The sequence below is a fragment of the Peromyscus maniculatus genome, chromosome 13 (genome assembly GCF_049852395.1).
Source record: "Peromyscus maniculatus bairdii isolate BWxNUB_F1_BW_parent chromosome 13, HU_Pman_BW_mat_3.1, whole genome shotgun sequence".
Classification (NCBI taxonomy): Eukaryota; Metazoa; Chordata; class Mammalia; order Rodentia; family Cricetidae; genus Peromyscus; species Peromyscus maniculatus.
In genome coordinates this window covers 31763549-31789164 of record NC_134864.1, presented here as the reverse complement: position 1 = coordinate 31789164, position 25616 = coordinate 31763549, and the positions used below count along the sequence as shown (strand labels likewise).

At 39.1% G+C, this 25616-nt stretch overlaps 1 protein-coding gene across 3 annotated transcripts in view; it reads right to left on the bottom strand.

The window, feature by feature from the left end:
- Window positions 1-349: 349 nt before the first annotated feature.
- Window positions 350-25616, bottom strand: part of Sphkap (SPHK1 interactor, AKAP domain containing) — a 165021-nt gene continuing 139754 nt past the window's right edge. For 2 of the 3 annotated variants that reach the window (XM_042260014.2, XM_042260016.2), the window contains 5 exons: window positions 14134-14319; window positions 12396-12482; window positions 10245-10297; window positions 9966-10150; window positions 350-2206 (listed from right to left, as the gene is read on the bottom strand). In XM_042260014.2, coding sequence (XP_042115948.1) covers window positions 2063-2206; window positions 9966-10150; window positions 10245-10297; window positions 12396-12482; window positions 14134-14319 — 655 coding nt within the window. In that variant the 3' untranslated portion in view covers window positions 350-2062. The remainder of the gene's footprint in view (window positions 2207-9965; window positions 10151-10244; window positions 10298-12395; window positions 12483-14133; window positions 14320-25616) is intronic. The other variant, XM_076549928.1, reaches the window with a different exon arrangement.

Sequence of the window (25616 nt, the reverse complement as noted above, 5' to 3'; positions counted from 1 at the left end):
GTCCAAGACAATATCCCACTGCAGAATAACATATCTAAGTGGCACCTCTGTCTTTATCAACTCACAGTGTGACTATTTTTTTTTTTGCTATTGTTGTTGTTTTTGTTTTTTGTTTTTTCAATACAGGGTTTCTCTGTGTAGCCCTGGCTGTTCTGGAACTCGCTCTGTAGACCAGGCTGGCCTTGAATTCACAAAGATTCACCTGGCTCTGCCTCCCAAGTGCTGGGATTAAAGGCACATGCTACCACCACCTGGCTTGTTTTTGTTTTTGTTTCTGTTTTTTTTTAAAGATAAAATTATTAAAGCTCTTGGTCCTAGAGCCTAGGAGAAAAGACTGAACAACAATTTTGCAACAGAAATTTATTGATTAGTTTGCAACAGTAGGTACAACACATGGTTACGTCCAATATTTGTGCTTTGGAGGATAAGTAAACATTTATTGGAGCACGACAAGAGTTTACACACAATATTTTGGGATTGTTTGAACAATAAAAATATCTTCTCCCATGTATTAGCACAAAGAAACACAGTTCAGTTTCAGATGCTAGATAGGTTCCAGAACCTGGTTAATGCACCAGATTGAACATACATCTAAACCTGGACCATCTGCACGATAAATGCCCACTGAGGTCTGAAAAAGATTCCGTCATGGGGGAAGATGGTTATGGCTTACTAGGAAGCTTTCTTGGCATCTTAGGATGCAAATGATAGAGCAGAACGGTTAGCATTGATGGCCTGGGGCCTGGCTCACATTTAAAGGTATTCAGTAAGCCTTAAAAATAGAGCAAAAGCATAGTATTTCAGAAGACACACACTAAATATCTTTCTGATTGAGAAAACAAAAGTGAGTGTAGCATATTTGGTTGGAAAGGAAGAAGACTTTTAATGTCAATATAGATATTTTTAGTTTTCAAAGGAGCATATCTCTGTTATAATTTTTTAAAAATGTGATAAAGGCTTCCATATCTCTAATTTAGTGTCAATTTCACTGAGCCTGGAAGTCTGCATTCCTGGCTGGCCCTGACAAGCACAAGGCCATTACCCTGCATCCATCATAATAAATGTCTTTGGAGAAGCATGTAAGCTATACAGATGTCGACACAGTCATTTTACAATCAGCCACCAAGCTTTATGACATTCTACAACTTGAGACAATCTCTTCATGGTTTATGAAGCTCTAAGACAACAATATATTATTTAGATAATCTCTTCATAATTTAAAACAAAACAAAATGATGTTTATTTTTCTCATACAACTCAATATACAAGTATATTTCATCTCAAAAGATTATTATTTATTTTATTGTTTATTTTTAAAAGTTTACCTTTAGGCAAGAATTCCATAATAATTTCACCCAAGTAATAAATGTAGTGATGGAAACAAGGTGACCTTGAGCTTCCCTTATTTCAATGAATGACAGTAGTTTTTTGAGAAGCCCAGGGATGATTGGGAGGAGATGCAATACTTATCAGCTGCTGCAAATAAATAAAATCACCTCACATGGATTCCAATAACACTGTTGCATGTGTGTTAGTACTCACTGATACTGGTCTGAGAATGGAAATCTTTCATATAAAGGCATGAAACTCTCAACTATATCCCACATATTTCTTTGGGTGAACACCCCTGTACCTTCTAAGCAAAGTACAATGAAGGTTTTAGGATAATTTATAGAATTATTGTGACCCGATGACATTGTTTCTATTGATTCACATAGCTGGAGACATTACAGACCACTCTATATTGTGACATATATGTGAGTGTAGCTTTCCTGGAGGAGGGGCTTGTTATAAACTTTCTTATTTGGGCCCCACTGAAGTATCTCCCTTTGAAGTCATTCTCATACGAGCTCTTTTGGACAAGCCTGCAGTGATATTGACTAGTACAGACCTATATTTCCTATTCTTTCAGACTTATTCCTTGTCCATGGTACTGGAGCAGATTTTTAAATAGTTCTGCTAATGGGATGCAGTGTATTGACAAAGTTCAGAGCATTTAGCGCAAACCACGGTAACTTAAGCTGGGATAGAGGAAGGAAAGTCTTTTTGGGGTGCACCTGACTTATCCTAGTTCCAGGAGCCAGTCAAAGAGACTTGGAGTCCCCTCTTTCTTCTCCGCATGCATTTTGCAGTACTGGACAACAGCATGAAATATATCCCCCACCTTCCAGGACTTCTGATGAACAAGCTTCACAACATCTAGAAACTAAAAGAAGACATAAAATTAGGACTCCTATATCACACTGTCTTCAGCAGCATCTCACGGAACAACTCTTCTATTCATTCATTCATTCATTCATTCACTCATTATGTATACAGTGTTCTGCCTGTATGTATGCCTGAATGCCAGAAGAGGGCACCAGATCTCATTATACATGGTTGTGAGCTACCATGTGGTTGCTGGGAATTGAACTCAGGACCTCTGGAAGAGCAGCCAGTACTCTTAACCTCTTGAACCATCTCTCCAGCCAGAACAACCCTTCTAAAGACAGGCTTTCAGTCTGTGTTTCAGCATCTTTACACTCGGGACATTTTCAAAGATAGTCTGTTTCTCTTTTAGACATTTCAGATAATGAATTCCTTTCATTTTGCAGTTCTATTCATAGTGCAGGACTGGGTAGAATAAGGACAATTCCTCTAAGAGGCAATCTTTTAGGTAGCTAGTGTTTTTTAAGGTTCGGTTTTTTTTTTTTGTTTTGTTTTGTTTTTTGTTTTTTTTTAAATCTGGGTTAGCCTTCTTGCACCAGGATTGTAAAACAGTTTCTCACTAGATGTGCATATTAGGGAAAATAAATAAATAAATTGATTACTAAATTTCTGAGTCACTCAATACTTCCACATTAAATAATGATAGGCACCTGTCCTTCCCCATGCTAAGATTAAGCATCAAGATGTTCCTCTACAGCAATAGTTAAAGGAAAGCAAGGACATGTCTTGGATTTGTCAGATAGTACTGGTAGAAGTTTCAGTTGGGTGCAACAGAAAATTCTAGAATGTAAGTGAATGATGGGCTTAGGATTTTTATTGGTACATTCCAAATAAATCACTTTTCTAAGCTGGAAAATGAAATACTTTAAGTATCTGGAAACATAAATATTGTCTTAAAGAGTTTTAAGTTCTTGTAAAGGAAGTCAGATGTTCATTGCATTATGGCTACTAATCTCCCTAGAGTAAGGCACCACCTCAGCCATGGTTTTCTATCCTTTGCCTGTAGTAAAGAGATAGTCAATTAATATTTGCTGAATGACAGAAAGCATAGGAGGCCAAATGGAATCAAATAGGTTGTAACTTCTCAAGAAATATGGGTAGACATGTGATATTAAGGATAAGCCCACTACTGAAAGTATTCTTCAGTTTTAGGTAACATGCTTGTACACATACAGTTAAAACACAAACATGCATACCTATGGTTTGTATGGTTGCTTAATAATTCTCCACTGAAATAAAACTTCATGAAGATGGTTGCAGGTCATAAATTTTGGAGCGGGAAATGACAGCAGCAAGTTTCTACATAGAAGATAGCCATAGGGCTTGTCTCCTATTACACAGTGACTGAGAGCAGGCTCGCACGCACATCGCTGAGGTGGGATATCCATGACCTCACTTTATTACTCACAACAACAGCAATGGGGGCCCAGCCTATTTGCCTCCATGGGTCTTTGTTGTACTTTTAGAGAAATCACTAGTTGTCTGGGATGCCTCTCCATTCTGTTTGGCTTCTTCTCTGACTGATTCTGACACTTCAGGGGCAGATATGAACTCTTCATGGGAAGGCTTTGTTTATAATGCAGATACTTCGAGGAATGAATGGCCCAGGTGGCAGGTTTGCGGAGACACATAAGAATGTTTTTTTGAGCTGTTACTTACATTTTAGTGTGTATATAAGCTCAGGTCGTGTTTTGAATGGGACAAGAGTGCAAACAGGAGGGTTTAAAGTATCAATGACAATGTGGGTAAAGGGGGTGGAGGAGGCTCAGGTATCTGTAGTCAGATTAATCATCAATTAATCATCCTTTCCTTGCTCTTACTAGAAAATCTAAGGAATAGCCTGGATATTGAGCTTCTGAGAAGCCTCTAAGAGATGCTCATAGGCCACTGGCTTCTTGCTCAAGTTCTCCTTAAAGGGTCACACATAGCCAAGATCTTTTATTAAGGGTCCGTCTTCTTTCTTCACACATTAAAGTCGAGTCAATGAAAAGTCTACATACATTGAATTTGGCATAGCTCCTTTCTGTAAACCCCAGTTTACTGTGCCACCACCCTACCACTTCCGTCTCTGAGTCACTGTGTAAGGGAGGACTCCGAAGAAAATAGTCTTTCCCAAAGCCTCTATGTTTCGAACCTTCCCAGAAGCCAGATTCCAGCTCCTTTCCATCCACTGGGACCTTTGAAAAAGGTCCTTTTGGAGTGCTGATAACCAAAAAATGCTGAGGAATGACCCAAAGTGGTTAAAGTGCTCGAGAGTTAGGCCACTCAGCTATTAGTTGTGGGATGGCCACTGGCTAGAATGTGTCTGCTGACTTCCAGGGTCAGCCTGCTATCCCGGTAGACCACTATTGTTATTGTTTTTGTTTTTGGTGTTTTCTTTTGTATCTGAGATAGGGTCTTCTTATGGAGCTCTGGCTATCCTAGAACTTATTTATGCAGACCAGGATGACCTCAGGTTGATGGTGGTCCTCTTGCTTAAGCCTCCCTGGTACTGGGATCATAGGAGTATGTCACCACGCTTCCCTAAGATAGCTTTAAAAAGATGATCTGACCCCACAAAATCTAGCAGCTGTACTGATTTAATCTTGGGTCCTGAAGCTTTGAAACATGTGTGGAGTTGATGAGCATAAAGGTCTTGTGCTTCCTCCCTAAAAATTAGTAAACATGAATGAAGGTGGCGAGTAGACAGACAGGACATCTCTAGCTCAGTGGTGCAGTCTTTCCCCCTTGGGGTACTGTGGAGGCCCCTAAAGGTTTCTTAGTGAGATCTGAGCTTGCTTTAGTCAGCAGGGCTGAATTAGAGGATGGTTGACCACGTCCATGGTTACTAGGTGATTGGAAGGGTCTACATCTGGCTGAGCTAGGGGGAGGTCTTTTGCTCCACTCCTAGGCATTCCTACAAAAGACCCTTTAGAAGAATCAGAAGGGCCGGTGAATAATGATTCAGGCCCTTCTGAGACTATCCTGTGTTTCTATGTTTCTCTCCCCTCTGTCCTTCTAATATTTCTTATCCCTCTCTCCTCCTTGTTATAAAATGTGGGAGCCAGTCTTCCAACCTGGCTCCCACATGGTACTCAGGATAAAATTTAGGATGCTAAGTGCTCTCTCATGAGCTGTATCTTCAACTTTCTTTCAACTTTTTATTTTGAGACAAAGGCTTACTAAATTGCTCAAAGTCACCATGAACTCCTTGACCCAGGCTGAACTTGAATTTCCAGATCTCTTTCCTTAGACACCCCAGTAGCTGGGATTTACAAGCCAGCACTATCAAGACCAGTTTATTGTTCTGTTTTTAGAGCTACATTCTACTTAGTAATTGACCCCAGAGCTTTCATTAAGCCTGCTCATGTTATGGTCATAATCAGCTTTAGTAAGTCAAGGATTTGGAATTTTAGCCTTCTCTACTAACAAACAAACAACAGAAACAAACAAACAAACAAAACCCATTTCTGTACTGACATTTCAGAATCAACAATAATTAGGTTCTTTTCCTGTAGACCACAATAGACTTTAGATTTTTTTTTCAAAAGTTGTGTCTTAGAAATTCAAGATAATCTGTATTCTGTGACAGTTTATCATGAGCAGATTCATTTGGAGAAAAGCACCCCATTAGGTAGCAGACCTTTGTATTCTCAGGTGCATTTTGTAGATTTGATTGTTTATAGTTCATGGTAGAGTTATGGGAATTACAGCAAGCTCTCTCTCTCTCTCTCTCTCTCTCTCTCTCTCTCTCTCTCTCTCTCTCTTGTGTGTGTGTGTGTGTGTGTGTGTGTGTGTGTGTGTGTATGTCTGTTTTAAAGACACATTCAATGTACACTTCTGAAAGCTGTCACTGTCTCTTGCTCCACAACAGAAATTAGATTTCATTAAGCAAGAGTGAGTGGATCCCTACTTTGTCCCTGAAGTTATGGCCTATCAAACCCTGAGTTTCAATTTGGGTTCCATCCTAGAATTCCAGACTTTCACCTAAGACCTGGGATTTGGGCTTTACCTCCAATGGAGATTCTGAACTAACCAGGAAGCATCTGGATTGGGAAGGCTTTCTGGGGGGTGATTCTAAGACTCCCCGATTTGAGATTCTGATGAAAGGATTAATGGAAGAAAGTATATTTTGTTTATTAATGAAAACCCTTAGGATCCAGTTTGTATGCAACTTTTTCTTTCTTTGTTATGCCTTTGTTTACAGCTGACACTTTAACTGGAGTTTGTTCCTGGGTTGTTTTTTGTTTTTTTAGAAGGGGATTTGAATCAATTGTCGGTACCATTGATGTTTCCTTTCATTCTCTCTCCACCACTCTGCTTGTAGGATAGAACAAGAAATCAGAGGGGAGGCCATTTCTGCTGACCCACACTTCCATGGGAAGGTAAGGGTCTGTCAGTTTCCTCTTTCTTCACGTTCCTTTTTTGCACACTGCTTCCAAGAAAAGGAAATGATTCTCACTGCAGGTTTAAAGATGAGCACTATGCCATGTTTACTAGGATGCTAGACATTGGCTTAGCTCAGATTTCAGAAGCTCACTGAGCTTTTACAGAAGGAAATAGCTGAAAAACAGTGATCTGCGTATTAAAAGAACAAACAACCCCTGCCCCCATCAAAAACCCAATAAACTCCGACAAGCAGTGAGTTTAGAAAATGCTTTTTAATAATTATGCTAATGACAGTTTATTTATTTATTATTTACTTATTTTGCCTTCTGTTAACTGGATTAAGTTGACATGATGTCAAGGTTGTGGAGAACTAAGCTTGTAAATTGTTTTAGGTAATGAGGCATTGGAAGTATCAGGAATGCTCCCCTGGAAAAGTTCCTAGACTTTAAGGTTTTTTTTTTTTGTTTGTTTGTTTTTGTTTTTGTTTTTTTCCCAATGGCTAGAAGGAACATAGGGATTTCAGTTGTGAATGTGTCTTCTAACTTATTCTGCTTTGTGTGCATTTAATTCATGGGTGTGGTTTAGATACCAACAATTTTCTAGCTGCATCTTTTTTTTTTTTTTTAAGATTTATTTTATGTATGTAAGTGGTCTATCTGTATGTACACTTACATGCCAGAAGAGGGCATTAGATCCAACTATAGATGGTTGTGAGCCACCACGTGGTTGCTTGGGATTGTACTCAGGACTTCTGGAAGTGCTCTTAACCGCTGAGTCATCTCTTCAGCCCTCTAGATGCATCTTGATTTGCTTATTTAGAATCAACATGGCCCTATCTCGATGTGGCTATTTATAAACTGTGCCCTCTCAGGGTGCTCTAGAGACAGTTGGCAATTCTTCCTGAACTTCAACGCAAGCTCTGAGATGGCAGGAACATTTGCTTTTTCTGTTGCCTGGGACCTGGACAGTACCCAGCAGGGTGAGGGTCTTCAAGGAATGGTTGATGGATTTTTTTGACTGTATGACATTCAAGGGCATGTAGCCTTCTAACGATTAAACAAAGTACAAATGAAGGGGCAAGGCTGGGAAATGAGTCATCAGAACCTACAATGCATGGGGCATTTAGGAGTCCTTGGAATTTGCCTTTTCTGGGATTCAGTTTTTACTGTCCTTTAGTACCTTCCAGGTCCAAGGCAAAGTCTTCAGGGAGTCTTGGGAAAGATGAGCTGTTGCAGTGTTCATGCTGCCCTTCCCACCTTTACCACATGCCTCTGTTTCACAAAGCAGGAAGGTAGTAAACTGAGTCCACCATAAATAGATGCATATTGACTAAATTAATTGCTGAGGAAATTAAATCAGGATTCCCAGAAACAAAGGTCAGGTTTTTGGGCAGAGGACATAACTTAGTTGTTAAGAGTGTTCACATAACATGCATAAAGCCCAGGGTTAAATTCCTAGAACAACACAAACCAGCACATGACTATAATACCAACACATGGGAGGTTGAGGCACAAAGGTCAGAAGTTCAAGATTGGTGCTGGAGAGGTGGATCAGCAGTTAAGAGCACATACCGCTCTTGTAGAGGGCCCAAGTTCTGTTCCTAGCACCCATATTAGACAGCCTGTAACTCCAAGGGGTCAGAGACCCTCTTTTGACCTTCAGAGACACTTACACTCAGACGTATATGCACCCCCAACACACAATTAAAAATAAAATAGGTTCAAAGTCGTCACCTGCTTCACAGAGAGTAAAAAACCAGTTTGGACTTCATAAGACCTTGCCTCAAACAAACACAAAACAAAGCAACAAAAAGATGCAGAGTATTTGTCTTGGTGCTGAGTGACAGCAGGAAAAAAGTATCTTCTGAACTTAGGGTTTCTTTTCTCTGAGGAGACAAGGAGCTAAAGAAATGTTGCTGATTTTGCATGCTATCTTTGCTGCTCTCTTTTCCACACTCTTGAAAATGGCTACTTAATTACTTGGCTAATTAAAAACAAATAGAATTGAGTCTCAGACCTCAAATACTAAGTAAAGTATACTTAAAGTGTTATGTAATTTTTCTTTATTTAGCCAATCCAGTCACAGACAACCAAGGGAGATGCCTGTTTATATCGAAGCCATTGTGTGCAGAGAGCCTTCATTGACTCAGAACAAAACCTGGACATTTTAGTCCTTAAGGCTAGCTACATTATTAAAATTTGAATCCCTTGAGCTGATTGGCACGAATATATGAAAGATTATCCAGTGTTTTTCCTGATAACAGGAGCGAAACCTCTGTCTTCTCAGAAACATAGTAATAAACAAAAACAGACATCTGCTTTAAAATTGAAAACCTGGTAGATACCAAATTAAGATGATGTATTAAGATGTATTAATTCATCAATAGAACATCTCCTGCTCTTGCAACAATGGAGAATTTACTAGACATACATATATGGAAAGTGACTGCCCCTTTAAAGAGGTGGATTAAATTAAAATTTGTTTAATTAACATGCCATCTGAAAATGCATTGGCAGATGCCCTTATTCAGGTAGTTGCTAGAGATACAAAACCAGCCCTTTATGCGAACGTGAAAACATTGTTTTCCTGAGAACATTTTCGCTTTCCTCCAGTGGACTGAATCCAACATGAGAGAAGTCCAATGTGACTGTGGATTATGCTCTTTTAGCCCATCTTCTGTATTGGACAGGCTGGGGTGGAAAAACTGAAGGGAAATCTTATGACTAGTGAGCCTTGCATCGCTTTGCCAACAAAGGAAGGATCATTTAGACGGATGCCTGGGTTGGGTGGGTGGACTTGAACATAAAAAGAAAAAAAAAAAAAAAAAGGCTGGTTGGGGAGAGGTAGATGTGGTGGAGGGTGTGGGGAATGAGCTCCAGCAGCTAATCTGATTGGCTGGGGTTACAGAGATTTTGAAACTGCAAGAAGGTAAGGGTTTTATCCTAGGATGCTGGGTTTGGGCAAAGAATACTAGAGCAAAATTGCACATAAAACAAGACAAAACTGAAGATTGCACTCTTGAATGTTATTGAACTGAGACAGACACATGCTTTAATAAGGAATTACTCAAGAGTGTTTTGCAGCAAAAGCAGAGTTTAGGGATATACCAAAAATACTTTTGAGAACTTGGAAAAAGCTCCCATCTCCTCGGTTCCTTTTCCCTTTATCACTGACTATTTAAGAAACTGAAGGTCAATGAAGCAGCGATGTGAATGTACTACCACAGCTGGGGACTTGAAAGTCTCCACAAGGTTCTTCCGGTTGGAAGAACTCAAGATTAAACACACCAAGTTCATATGGATTAAATCGGCACTCACTGGGTTTCCAGCTGAGATAAAAAAGCACAAAACTGTATTGTTATCCCCACCCAGACACGGAACATGGTATACCTTTTCGATTCTGCTTTCCTGGGATTTCTTAAAGTAGATGGTGGGGATCCCGAGTTCGGAGGCAGCTATCCACTGCAGAGTGGCTCGGAGCTCGGCATCAGGACACTCCGGCTCCAGGTCAAAGTTGATCACCAGCAGGCTCCTCTGGGGGCTGGCTGCTCTCCCTGGCAGTCCAGAGGCATGTTCTGAACAGATACAACCACAACATCACTCCGCTTTCCAAAGCGACACCCCCCACCCCAGGCAATTGTGTGTCAAAAGGAGGAGAATATGGCTTACCCTTGATGCTTTCTGACTGTTCTTTAAGAATCTCCTTTTCTTCTACTAATTCACTTTGGGAGAAAACAACAGTATATGGTTGGTAATGCTTTGGGAGAAGAAGCTGTAATGGAAGATGAGGTGATGGGTCTCTCTGAGCTACAAACTTCTGTAACGCATTGCATTCTTATGGCTTTCATGGAACGAAGTAGAACCAGGTGGGTGTTATACAGGACAGCTGGGTTTGCAATCAGTGTTGCCTACCACCAAAGAGAGGTCCCAAGTATCTCGAATGGCATTAGTTAGGGCAATCAGTGGGGGGGGGGGGTTGTGAGAGTTACATCTTTCTTCTCTTTTCAACTCCCTTTCTATGAACCTCCACAGGGTTGAACAGTTAAAGAGAGATTGGAGGGAAGTGGTTGGAATTTGGAGATTTATCCTTCTGCCTTTTACCTGTTTCTTAGTGGACAACCAACAAACTGGAAAACTTAAATATTATAGCAGAATATCTCAATAATAGCATCTTTATTCTTTTCCATTTTTATTTGGTGAAGATAGAGCAGGCTGGAGATTATTTATAATTAGTATCTCGTAACCAAATTGAGCCTCACCTTATTCATGGTCATGTTTAATAGTGGAGGTTTTCTACATGGTGTGTCCTTATTATATAGCCTGTGTGTAGAAGGGAGACCCTGCAAAGGCCCTTGAAATAAGGACATGTAGCTCAGTAGCAGAAAAGAAGTGACCATCTTAGGAAGCCTGTAGATGTCCTTTATTTTTCTAGTTTCTAGAAATTTGGAATGAGGCTTTTAAAAATGTGTCTTTTGGTGACAAAAGATTTTCTTATATTCTCTATTGTTCTCTTGCTGTTAAGGTCTGGCTCATGTATCCCATTGTATTAGTAAATTTCATTAGTGAGGTAAATTTCACTGTGGGAGAGAGAGAGAGAGAGAGAGAGAGAGAGAGAGAGAGAGAGAGAGAGAGAGAGAGAGAGAGAGAGAGAGAGATAGAGAGATAATTCTTCCATTCATACCTAATTATTTGCAGGAATGTCAATTTTCTAAAGGTTCAGAGGCACTGATTGATCTCTCTACAAGTAATATAAATGACCCAGCAAAGGATAGGTACAATTTCTGATATTATATAATGGGTAGGGATGGAGGTGATCTTGACTTTCCCTCAATGCAAGCTTTTCCTGAAGTTATAGTTTCTTTTTTACACAGAAAGATGGAGAACATGGTAAGCTAATGTTTCCCAAAGGAGAAAAAAATTAATCTACCACAACGTAATTTTTTGTTGAATTTGTTTTCAGTTCTCCTAAGAAAAAAGAGGATGTATGTGTTTGTATATGCTTGTGAGTAATAAAACAGTTCAGTGGCAATCTCCAATCACTGAAGAATACACCTATTCAGTGGTGAAATAAAATAAATGAATCTGTAGTTAGCCAGAGGGAAATACGTTCGGAATTAGCATTAGAGCAATATGGCTTTATTAGTTCTGAACACCCAAATTATATTCTAAGCTATCTTGACCAATCTTAGAATACAATTCAGTGAATTTTCCAGAATAATCACAAATTCTAGCAGTAGTTATGACTTCAGGTTGCCCTCCTGGTCTGTGTCATTTCATGTAGTACATCTTATGCATCTCCAAGCACTTTTCTTCTTTTGGTCTCTGAGACTAACCTGTACTGAGAGAGCAGAGTTACTGCACGGGGATGATATCTCCCTCAGGATAACCATTGACATCAGATACATTCCATATCGGTAACCCCCCAGTGTCCACAAAGGAAGGAGAAGCCACTCATAACTAATTTAGCTGAAATGACTGTATTCTAGAGGAAAGGTTATTGCATAGTCTTCTAAGGGAGAGACATGGTACAGTTGGAATGTTTTTGTTTGTTTGTTTGCTGTTTCTGTAAATCAATACAGACTTCTGATTATATTGGTAAGCTTTATCTGCAATGGCTGTTTTGTAAGGGACACATCTGAAACCAAGCAAGCAGGCAGTGATGGGTTGGGGCCTATCCTAGGCCTTAGCCCTCCGGTGACATGGAACCACAGTGGCACAGACATAATGAGTCGGTGGCTGGGCACCACCTTCATGATCACAATGGGTTGCCAGATGGAATTGGAGTGGTACTGTCAGTCACTGAGTCACATGGCTACTTACTTAATCATGGGAGAAGATGATATGCTTTCCTGATAAATGTCCAGGTCCATAATGCCAAGACTGCTAGTGGCACTACTGTTGCCATTGCTGACAAAGCAAAAGTTTACATATTAATGCCTGTCTCCACCCTTGGCCACACTGCTGACACTGATGTTCCATTGTAGGGGGTGGGGGCAGGGTCCTTCATTGTTCCCCAGGGCACTATTGGTTTGTCTCTGGTCTTCTGCACTGGTATTGGTGTTGGAATAAATTACATAAGGTAGAAGCCAAACATGCTTATGACAGTGATCCTGATAACAATTTATCATTTCTGAAGTGGTTAAAAAAAGAGGTTATTCACCAAGAAGACTTTTTGCTACTGGTCATGCTTACACAGTTGAATATACTTCTGAAAATTTGGCTACTGAAAATGCCCTAGTGCTTTTCTGTCTGCTCTTTGTATCTAGAAAGAAGCCAGGGATTCACAGTCTCCATTTTTACATGGAGGATTTTTCTTAGGGATATTTCATAGGATTCCATAGAACATACATTTGACTTCTTGTTTTCCTAGAGGACTATAGAATTTATAAATACAAAGTTGGGTAAGGATTTTCAACCTCAGAGAAGGAGCAACATATGATATCTGTGTCTCAGAGAGAAAGAATATTGCATATAATGTCACTATTATAAGTTATATAATCAACATATGGTTTACTTAGGAGCCTGGAATATACTCTCGGAAACATAGTACCACTGAGACAATTTTTAGTACTTGTGAAATAGAACCTATCCAATTTTTTACCAGACACACTGAGTCCCCTCACACGTTCTACATTTTCTAACAATATCTCTCTCTTCCAAGCCAGGTTTTGCAGTAGTGACTGTAGTAGTGTGTCATGTAATGTGGCTTTGTTCCTTTAAGAATTGTGTGAGTCACAGAGAAGGCTCTCTCAAGATGAAAGTTCTTGTCTGGAGTTTGAGGCAAAGCTCTGGAGAAAGTTACAGTCTCAAGGCTGACACTCAATGTCCAAAGATTCAAGTTATCATTTTTTTCTCTGTTTCATGGGAGTATTTGAAATTTGAGACCACTTATTTAATGCAAAATGTTTTTAAATCTTAGGTTGGACTGCCAGAAAGAGAACTTTTGAGATCTTTTATCTACACCCAGATGTTTCAGTCTCACTTTCCAGGGGCCTCCCTGGGCAGACTCTGGTCTTAATGGGTTGAAGAGACTTTAGACACACAAGATTGCTTTAATGGTCACAGATGGATGCCCCTTTCTAGCTTTTCCAGAAACAGTAAAGAGGGCAGGGCAGATAAAGGAAGGGACTGGTTATGGCAAGCAGCACAACCCAGTGTGGAAACACTTGGCTTTGTGTAACCGCAGCTTGCGTTGCATCTTTAACACAAGTGGACCAGGAAGACAGTTCCACCTCGCAAACCGTAACACCAGCTTCCATTAAAACAAACACACAGCTCTTAGCACTGAATGTACTTTCTGTGATTTTGGGGGAAAAGGACACAGCTAACTTTTACACGTGGCCAAGGTAATTCAAGTCGTAACCGTAACTAGATATTGAGATAGCTTTTAGCCCAAATCATGACAGGCACAGACCTTGGTTAACAAGGGGGCTTCTACTCTTTTCTTTTCTCCCTCGCTTTTCTGTTAAGGGCACCTGGCACTGAACTATAACATGCATTCTGGAATCTTTATCGAGGCCGACTTCCTTAGGCAGCCCGTAGAAGGGGAACTAAGTACCTCATGGACCGCTCGCTGAGCTGCAGAAAGCTGCTTGTGTCTTCTGGGTTGTCGTCTTCGTTGGCCAGTTGGGACCAGCTGCCTGTACTCTCCTCGCTGCTACTCGGAGGGTTGGGGGACTCATCTGGGGGTCTGGCTTCTTTCAAGACTTCTGCTTCTGGTTCCTCTCTGTTCTCAAGGCTGTCACTGTAGACATCAAGATATCATGACCAAGAGAGGAGGTGAAACACTGGGTTGTTCTCAGAGCCCACACTGGGCACCCATACGCCTGCATCTCCACACACCAAGCATCATGCTGGACTCCATGGAGTCTTACCGTAGGCGCCACTCCCTTTGAAGCTGGATACCACTTTTTCCTCTCATAATTAGATGCCAGCAGCTTTCTTGTATCTTCCACTTACCACTGTCTACTGGCTTTATTTAAAGTAGGTTGAAAGGAGTCAATGGGGTATAGTGGTGTTTATCCTATTTATTTATTTATTTATTTATTTATTTATTTATTTATTTATTTATTTATTTATTTATTTATTTATTTGTGTATGAGGGGTAGGGACTGGTGAAGGTCAGAGGGAAACTAGAGGGAGCCGGCTCTTGACTTCCAGCTTTGTGGGCACAGGCCTGGCTGTAGCTAGAGTTTTCCTGCCTTGTCCACAATCAGGACAAATCTTTGTCACCCGCCAGTCCCACAGCCGCTCAGACCCGACCAAGTAAACACAGAGACTTATATTGCTTACAAACTGTATGGCCGTGGCAGGCGTCTTGCTAACTGTTGTTCTTATAGCTTAAATTAATCCATTTCCATAAATCTATACCTTGCCACGTGGCTCGTGGCTTACCAGCGTCTTCACATGCTGCTTGTCATGGTGGCGGCGGCCGCAGGCAGTGTCTCCTCCCACCTTTCTGTTCTCTCAATTATCCTCTCTGTTAGTCCCACCTATACTTCCTGCCTGGCCACTGGCCAATCAGTGTTTTATTTATTGACCAATCAGAGCATTTGACATCCAGACCATCCCACAGCACCTGGTAGCAAGTGCCCTCTGTCAACCCTGTGGATAGGGATAGTGTTGTGGTGTGGCTGTCCTTAGTGTGTCCTCCCACTTAATATGACTGGCTTTCCTTCCTACAATATTAAGATTTGAACTGGGTAAAAGAAAGAGGATGGCCTGGTCAAGGAAATCGTGTTTAGTTACAAAAAAAAAAAAAAAAAAAAAAAAAAAAATATATGAATGAACTAACCATGAGAATGAGGGAGAGGCTCTGGCCCCATTTATTCACCCAGTTGAAAATCAGTTTTGAGCCCAGTTCCTTATTAATTTAGGACATTATAGTATAGAAAAATTCACTTCAGGATATTTCTTGCTAAAAAAGGAGCTGAGTCCTAGCGACTGACATGGAATATCCAGGTTAACAAATAAGTCTGTCAGCACATTTTATTTTATCTCAATTTCATGCTCTATTTACAGCAAACCTCACATCTGTGCCATAAAATGGAAATTCAGAGCCAGTAATGATTACCCAGAGTGCTAGCTTTTGTTTGCTTTTTGGAGAAGCTTATAGCTTGCTTATTTATTGGTAAATAATGTACAAAAGTATGATGCTGATGTATATCATCTGGCAGCCTCCATCATTGTCCAGTTTCCACGTTGAAAACAAGCCGAGTGTTCTCCTGATTTTTATCTCACACGCCTGTGTAACATCTGTGTCACAGTCGTAAGATTTCCTTAGGTCAGTTTTTCTTTTCACATAACCTAACTGTGTTTATTTTAAGCCATCACCATAAATGGAAAGTAGAAATCCCTCGGCACAGGTAGAAGGCAGCGGTTTAAACAGGCAGGTGCTGCCGGGCGGTGGTGGCGCACGCCTTTAATCCCAGCACTCGGGAGGCAGAGCCAGGCGGATCTCTGTGAGTTCGAGGCCAGCCTGGGCTACCAAGTGAGCTCCAGGAAAGGCGCAAAGCTACACAGAGAAACCCTGTCTCGAAAAACCAAAAAAAAAAAAAAAAAAAAAAAAAAAAAAAAAAAAAAAAAAAAAAAAACAGGCAGGTGCTGCCATGCAGTTGTGACCATAGAAAATCCTTTGAAATGAGAAATGACAGCAGACATTTTCCCTTCTTACAGATTTTACTTAAATGTTAAATGAATAGATGTGCAAATATTCACCAGTCTTTTGAGGTAAAAAGAGTGTGAGATTTTATTAATTTTCTCCCTTGATTTTTACAATCATTGATATACATTCCCATTTTGATGATTTACTTTCAGCTGTCTAAAAAATTAATTTGATAATCCTTTAAAAGATTTTTATTGCATTAATTTGTTTATTGTGTGTAAGTGTGTGGGTGAGCCTGTGCCACAGCATGGGTGTGAAGGCCAGAGGTCAATTTACAGGAGTTGGTCTCCTTCTGCCATGTGGGTCCTGGGGCGTCAAACTCAGGCTTTACCACTGAACTATCGCTCTGTCCCTGATCTTTTCTCATTTTTAAACGATGGATACTTAGTGCACAGATGATAAACTGTTCTGATTTAAAAAACAGAATCATTTAAAAAAAATTTTAACAAGTTTACATTTTTCATTTAGAGTTTAACTTCCCCTGTGAGCAATAGATAATTGGTTAATTTCTAAATATAACAATGTCTAATTATTATGGAAGATTCTGTATACATCTTTTATCATTAACTTTTGGGTTAACTCCAACATATCAGAGAACATATTCTTTATGTTTTAAATTCTTTTAAATGCATTGACTTGCTTTTTGATCTATGATACATCTTGACGAATGTTTTAAGTTCACCTGAAAAGAAAATGTATACTTTGCTGTTGGGATAAACTGTTTTTAAATTGTATAGATTAGGTTGATGGAGAATGTTGGTCTTTTTAAATCAATATTTTATTAAGTGTTTGAGAATTTCGATGGATTTTGAATGCATTCACCCTCCTCCTCGAATTCCTCCCCTTCCTCCCTCTCCATTTTTCCACTTCTCCCTCCCAACTTTGAGAAGTCTTCCTCTTTTTATCCCTTCTTTTCCCATGAGTCCAGCTTGTTGCCCAGCTGGGTCTTGGAGTGATGACTTCTCTGGGGTGTGACCAGTTTACTAAGGGTCACATCAATCAAGAAAGCCAGCACCCCCTCTCCCAGCAGCTCTTCAACCAGTGGTGGGTTTTTTTTTTCTCCACTTGGCCCCTTATGTGCTGGGATTTTGTCATGACGGAGCTTGAGCTGGACATGTGTGCATCGTCTCATCTCTGAGTTCATGATTGGCACGTGCCCTATTGTGTCCGGAAGTTTCTTTTATAAATACATACACACATTTATAGCATGTTTACATATTGTTTTTATTTCATGAATTATTAAGAGAAGAATGTTAAATTTCCAGTATGGTTCTGTATCTGTTTCTCCTTCTAGCTTTTGAAATTATCATTTGATGCTTTGCTACTTAGATGGTTCTATATACAAGACTGTCTTTTGGATGGATTGACCCCGTTACCTTATAAAACACCATTATCCCAGATAATACTGTTTATCCTGAAAATGAAATATGAAGGGCTATTTGGCCTTTAAAAATCTTTTATTTTCCATCCTTTTACTTTTGACCCATTTGCATCTTTATATTTCAGGTCATCTTTTGCACACAGCTTGTGCTAGGGTTTTGTTTTCTTATGCAAAAGGATAATATCTGACTTTTAATTGAAGGGTTTAGATCATTGATAATTAATGTGACCATCAGTTAGGCTGGGTTTAAATATATAATCTTGTTTTATATTTGTCCCATCAGGTCTTAGTTTCTTTTTACCCTTCACTCCAGATTCCTCTTAATTAACAGAGCAAGTTTTAGACTTTCATGTTTATCTCCACTATTGACTTACAATTGTAATTCTTTGTTTCACAGTTTTAGTGGTTATTGCAGAATTTTTGGCATTTAAATACAATGTATAGCTTACATTATAACACTGACATGATGGACAACATGTACACAACATACTTCTGTTTTCCCTGTCCTAGCCTTTATGCCATAAGTGACATAGATTTCAGTTTTTCATATACCATAAAATAAACCCCTTTTACTTAAAATAGTATATTTTGAAGAAATGAAAAATAAAATGAGAAGACTGTGTTTTACATTAGGCTACCCTGCTACTCTTTGTGACTCTCTTTGCTCCTTTATCTACAGTCAAGTCACTGTTAATATTCATTTCCATTCAACTATAAACTTCCATTAACATTACACAGTAGTATATTCTCTGAGATTTTGTTTGAACAAAATGCTTTTTTTTGAGGCTTTATTTAATTTAAATTATTCAGTATGTGCTTGCCATGGCACATATGTAGAGGTCAGTGGACAACTTATGGGGGGTAGTCCTTATCTTCCATCATGTGGGTCTAGGGGATCAGATTCAAGCTGTCAGATTTGGCATCCAGCACCTTTACCACTGAGCCATATTGCTTCTCCCAAAATGTTTTTATTTAGCAAAGGCTATTATCCTTTATTCTTTAGAATTATTTTAGGTTCATGGAAAAGCTGAATATTTAAAAGCCAGGTGTGATTCACATCTATAATACCAGCACTTAGGAGGATGGGGCAGGAGGAGGAATGCTATGAGTTTGAAGCCAGCCCCAGTGAGACTCTATCTCATAAAACATAAGCCCTAGTGAGACTCTATCTCATGAAACATAAAAATTTTTTTATCTATCTATCTATCTATCTATCTATCTATCTATCTATCTATCTATCTGTCTGTCTGTCTGTCTGTCTGTCTGTCTGTCTGTCTGTCTGTCTATCTATCTATCTATCTATCTATCTATCTATCTATCTATCATCTAATCTAATGTCTGTCCGTCCGTCCATCCATCCATCCATTCATCCATCCATCCATCCATGTAAGTTTCTCCCAATACATGTAAAGGCTCCCTTCCTATCCTTGCTCTTAACATACTGCACTATAGTGGTCCATTGCTGTAATTATTATCCAAAGTGCATAGTAGACATTAGGGCACACTTTTGGTACCAATATGTTGTATGCATTTTGATACATATGTAAAGATTGTTTTATTCTATTTTGTGGTCCTATAACAAAATGACAAAGACTTTGTCATTTATAAATGATAGACATTTGGCTCTCAGTTCTGGAAGTGAGAACTTAAGGCTGTGGAGTCTATACGTGATGCTGTGGAATAACCCTCTTGTACACTGTAAATGTTTGTCACTTGAATTGGTTTAATAAAACACTGACTGACCTCTAACTGGACAGGAAGTTAGGCAGGAAAGCTAAACTGAGAATGTTGGAAAGAAGGAGGGCAGAGTCAAGGATCACCAGCCAGATGCAGAGGAAGCAAAATGAGAATGCTATTTTGAGAAAAGGTACCCAGTCACATGGTTAAATGCAGGTAAGAATTATGGGTTAATTTAAGTGTAAGAGCTAGTTAGCAATAAGCCTGAGCTACTGGCCAGGCAATTGTAATTGATATTAAGCCTCACAGTCAATTATTTAAGAAGCGGCTGCTGGGTATTTGGGAACAGGCAGACAAGCGAGAAACTTCTGCCTACAACCTGGTGAAGGACTTCTTGCCATGTCATCCATGGAGTGTATGGAAAGGCAGGAGCACCCGAGACTGAACTATCCCTGAGCCTTCTAACAATTGGCATTATCTCTTTATGAGGACAGAACTATTTATAATATATAATAATGTATAAAAACCAAAATATCTCAGCAGGCAGCTCACCATACTTTTGCATCGATGACTAGAGTTTTATAGTTATTTTATTATTTTTATTTGCAGAGTTCATATATGAGTCACCATACTTGCATCCTTTCCACTCTTCTCTCTGTCCTCCTCAGGCCTGAAACATAGCCAATAACCTGTGGCTGGAGAAGTCATAGGCCTTAGAGGGGAGCCTACTACTAAGTAGAATAGTTTCCAGCAGCCTTCTACATACTCATTCTTATGTCCATAGATAATTGCAGCTCTTACATCTCAAACAGTTACTTTTTGTAGTGGTGATTAGACTTTTAATCCATGGTTTTGAGAGCAGATACTTCAACAATGAAAGTGGTGCAGACATATTTACTACTGCATCACGCAGAGTAGTTATACGGCCCTGCAAATCCTTTGAACTCTGACTGTTCACCCCCGACATCCCCTAACCTCTGGAGCTGTTTCTTTTTCTCTTATCCCAATCGCTTCATTTCTTCCAAATACAATGCAGTTTATAGCCCTTTAAGATGGTTATTCACGCCGGGCGGTGGTGGCGCACGCCTTTAATCCCAGCACTCGGGAGGCAGAGCCAGGTGGATCTCTGTGAGTTCGAGGCCAGCCTGGGCTACCAAGTGAGTTCCAGGAAAGGCGCAAAGCTACACAGAGAAACCCTGTCTCAAAAAACCAAAAAAAAAAAAAAAAAAAAAAAAAAAAAAAAAAAAAAAAAGATGGTTATTCACAACACACATTCATGCTTACTCCATTCATTTCTATGGCTTCATCACTCTTCCTTTCTATCTTCTAACACTATTCCACATTTATTCCATTAACATGTACCACAATATATGTTACCATTCACCTATTGAAGAATGTAGTGGTTTTAATGAGAATTGCCTGTATATAAGCTTTTTATATCTGAATATTTGGTCCCCAGTTGCTAGAATTTTGGAAAGGATTAGGAGGTGTGTCACTAGGGATGGACTTTGAGAGTCTAAAGGATTCATGTGCCTCCCTTTGTCTTATACTCATAGATCAAAATTTCAGGTCTCAAGTGTTTCTGTTGGCAGGCCATTATGGAATCTATTCCCTGAAGCCACAAACTCAACTAAATGCTTTCTTTCATAAATTGTCTTGGTCATGGTGTTTTGTCACATCAGTAGAAAAATAACTAAGACAAAAGACATATTGGTTATTTCTGTGTTTTGGTAATTAGAAATAAAGCTGATTTAAAGATCCACACAGATTTTCTTTTTCTTTTTTGGATGAGCATCAATTGCTTAGTTTGAAAGAAACTGGCAACTGTCTTCCAAAGCAATCATCCATTTTGTACCAACGGGTTGTAACATACTGCATCCAGGAATTGATGTTGTCAGTGGTTTGGCTTTTGTTTATCTTAATAGATATTCACTGTATTCAGCTGTTTGAATTTGAAATTTCCTAATGGCATGTGATAGCTGAGCACTGGGCCAGCCTTTTGTCACTGTGTCAAATACCCGAGAGAGGTAATTAAAGGGGGAAAGGCTCATTTAAGGTCATGTTTTAAGAGGGTTCGTTCCATGGCTACTTGGTTATGTTGCCCTTGGGCCCATACATGGTAAAGCTGAACATCATGATAGCATCATGTGGGAGAGCAAAGGGACTCTTTTCAAGACAGACAGGAGATGAGGAGACAAACACAAGCTATGGCTCCCACTCGGATACTTCTCAAACAAATTACTTCTTCCAGCCAGACCCCACCTCTAAGTTTATATCACCTCCCAATCATGTGATCAAATAATGAATCCAATCATAGGCTGATACGAGGATTACACAAAACCTTTGGGATGGAATCTTTTCCCAATGGTTATTTTTACTAGCTGAGAACCTAGCCTTCAACCCTCTAACCTTTATCTATTTCCCAATAAGTTGTTGGTTTTCTTACTGTTAAATTTTGAGAGATTTTTTTTTAATTGAAGTCATGCTTCTTTATCAGGACAGTCCCATGCTTATGAGAGATTTGTCAACATATAAAATCATCTTGAACTTTAACGTTTTAGATCGTTTTCTTTTATTGGGTGTGTCTTTTAGAAATAGGTTTTGATAGTCTGTGGCTTATCTTATTCTGTTGACAAAAGCCACTTAATGAAGGAAGGACATCTTCGGGCTCATGATATGAGGGTATGGTTTGCCACAGCAGGGAAGATATGGCAGCAGAGTTCGAAGCAGTTGGTCGCATTGCATCCACAGTCAGGATGCAGAGAGAGGGGAATGTTGGTGGTCCTAGAGTTTCCTCCTATTTTTGTTTTTATTTGGACTTCACCTTAGCCCATGTATGGTACCACTCACATTCAAGGTAGATCTTCCCTCCTTAGCTAAACCAATTGGAAACATCTTTATAAACATTGTTAGAATGGTGCTTCCTGTATAAATCTAAATCTAGTCAACTTGATAATGAAGACAAGCAATCACAATGGATACCTGGTTGTTATGGAGACTACTGAAAAAAAAAACCCTTTTTTTCTTTTGTAAATATCTATTTTTTCTTTTTCTTATGATTTATTTGTTTTTATTTCATGTGTATGAATGTTTGCTTACATGTATGTCCATATACCATGTGCATGCCTGTTGGCTGTAGAGACCAGAAGATGGAAGTGGGGTCATGGATGTTTGTGAGCCCTACTGTGGATGCTGCGATCTAAGCCCAGGTTCTCTGCAAAAGCAGGAAATGTTCTTAACTGCTGAACCATCTCTCCTGACCAGAAAATTTGTCTTCTAAACTATATCACTTTTCTCCTTTGCCAAAGACCAGTTGACTATACTTGTCCAGGTCTGTTGCATGTTTCTGACACAACAGATTACTACAATGTATGGGATATCCTGTAAATGCTCAGGATTCAGCTTATCACTTCTGCTTAAGGATCAATGTGTCAAAAGTTAAATAACTGCTCTTTATTTTCCTCTGCAAATCATGATGTGTTAAGGAGAAAGTGGTGGCCACCAACAGGATATTATTTTTTCATCTTTAAAGAATCAAGAACTATACATCTATCAAGTCTATGTATCTTCAAAATATGGTGCTAACAGTAAATAAATATTTCCATTTGGGAATGATTTCCACAATAGAGCTTCAGCCTCCAGTGATCAAAAAGTAAGAAAGTGGTTTTATTTCATCGTGTTGAATTTTAACCATATTTTAAAGAATTATGAAGATATCCTTCAGAGAAGACCCTAAAAATATCTTCAGGACATAATCTTTCTCCACCTCCAAACAACATTCAGACTGTCTGTCTGTGTCACATTCCTCACTCTTGCATGTACGTGGGCTGAACTCTGCTATGGAGAATGAAGTTCTGTTTCCAGCTATTTTGACAAATCAAATCCCCTGATAGCAACTCTGAACTCAGCAAATGTAACTGAACTGTGACTAATTTTTCTGCTTGGCAATCTTGGGAATTCTCTTGTTTCAATAAATCTCTCACATTGTTCATGACAGGTTTCCCCTTGGGGAAAGAGACATATCTTGAAATAAAGGCTACCATATACTTTCAGTCAAATGACATCATAAAAAATAATGACAACCAAATGAATTTATTGAATGTCACAATGAGTAAAGTATTGAATTAAGAGTTTTGTATACAAAACATTATTTAAATTTAAGAATTATATTGCAACTCCCATTTCTGGGTGAATAAACCAAAATGAGAGAGATTAGGAAACTGGTTCAATTGGATATAGTTTAATGTAGTGTAGTTCATGGTCTATGATGGTTAGTTATATTGCTCCACAAAACAAAAAATGATATTCAAGCCTTCATCTCTGTGTTTCACAATTAGAGCCAACACTTGAATTTCTGGGATATTCTACATTCTTTCTGTTTATTTGATGAAAACTAGAGTCATATATCTATATCCTGAAGGGAGAGGTGGAATGCTTGTGTGATTATACAGAACAGGAGTCTGAGTCAGCTAAGGCTTTATTTGTGCAGAGCGCCAAGTGTTTGCAACTTTTCCAGGTTAAGTCTGTTTTAGGAATCCCATCAGTGACATTTAATTCAGAACTGTGTAATGATAATCATTATTTGATTGTGTCTACAACCATAAATCTTGTCGGGTATTAGTTCTCAATGCTTTCTGATTTGGTGACCTTCACTGACCTTTTCTTGGCTTCTGCTGACTTTAAGTCAGGGGCTTGGAATCAGTGTTTCTCCTTTTTATGTATTTCTAAATATAACAATTCTGAAAAATGGCATATTGGCTATTTTGTGTCTTTGGCTCTGATACATTTCTCCACAGTCCCTCCATAGCAAAACCTTTGGTGAACACTGTCCATAGCCAAATAATTATTGATGAAACCTTGTTTCTTTGTCTATTTGGCCGACTTCATTAGTCTTAGCTTTGTGGTTTTGGTCCCTATGTCTTTTTGTTTTCTTCTCCTTCTGGGCTTCTGGGTTTCTACCCAACTGGAGAGGAAAGTTCTTAGTGCTAACTGTCTAACAGGAAGTTCTCACATCTGACTGGACCCTATACCAAAGACACCATGTAGAACCCTTTCTGGTGGGGGTGTTTTAACACCTTAACATGCATCTCTTCTGCTTAGGGGTCTACACATCACAAACATTAGAGAACTGTTAACATTTGGTGATAGTTGTGTTCAACTTGTTTATTCCAGCTAAATATATTTGAAAAAAAAATTATGGCCTTTTTGTAAACAACAAACTGTAGGCATGCATCTCTGAAGACTACACAGGTTATTTCTCAAAACTGTATGTTCCTAAAGCTTGAATTTTCTGTTTCACTAAACTTTAATTATGGACTAAAAATAAAGGAATGATACAATGGTCCCTTGTGAGTAGTGTGCAGAAACTGGAAGTTAGGAAAGAAACTCATATTCCTTGTGCAGCCTGAGGGAAATAGTTACCTTGCCCCCGATTCAAGTTTCATTCCCGCTGCTTGGAGTACAGTCTTCTGGAAAAGCACTGTCCAAATGACAGCTTCCAGAGAGACTCTGCATGCACCCTGTGACAGTTACACTGTGCACTGCAAGAGCCGGCACTCCTGGAACACAGGGTCTCCATAGAGACTCTTAGAATAAGCCAGAAAACGGAACTCTTTGGAGACGAGATGCCAAGGAATTTAATCACCAATTCTAAAGTTAAAATTTATTAAATTTAACTATTTACAAATGAAAACATTGCTGTTGCTTATTATTCTTATCTTTGATTGACAATCACCATGAATGATTTCAAAAGCTACCAAACCATTGGTGTACTCACTTTAATGAGGAGAACTATGCTGTGATTCTTTTGTTGCATAAATGAATTCAATTTGTTTTGGAAATTAAAAAGTAAATTACGCAACAAACCTTCCTTCCTCCTTCTCTGCCTCCTTCCTTCTCTTTCTCCCTCCCTTCCTTCCTTCCTTTCCCTCTTTCTTTCTCTTGTAGTAGGCAGATATTTTATTATGCCATGAATATAGAATGAAATCAGTTTTGAATTTCAGATGGTTAACTGTCCCATTTCAATATTGCCTCAGTTATCTAATGCTGAGGAAACACTCTAACTAATATTCACAGTTAATTACAAAATATGTTTTATTAGCCTAATAAGAAGTTTTTTTCTGCTTATAGCAAGGTGTATCAGAACCTTAACAGGTTCTGACTGATTTCCTATTTTCATAGTAACCATTCATTCATGAAATACAGTTGAGCACCAACTGTAGGGGCTAGGTAGTGACCTGATGCCCTTGGACATGGGAATAAAGTCACTTTGCTTCCTGGCATGAGTGACATGCAATAAAAATATAGCATTTTGAGCCAA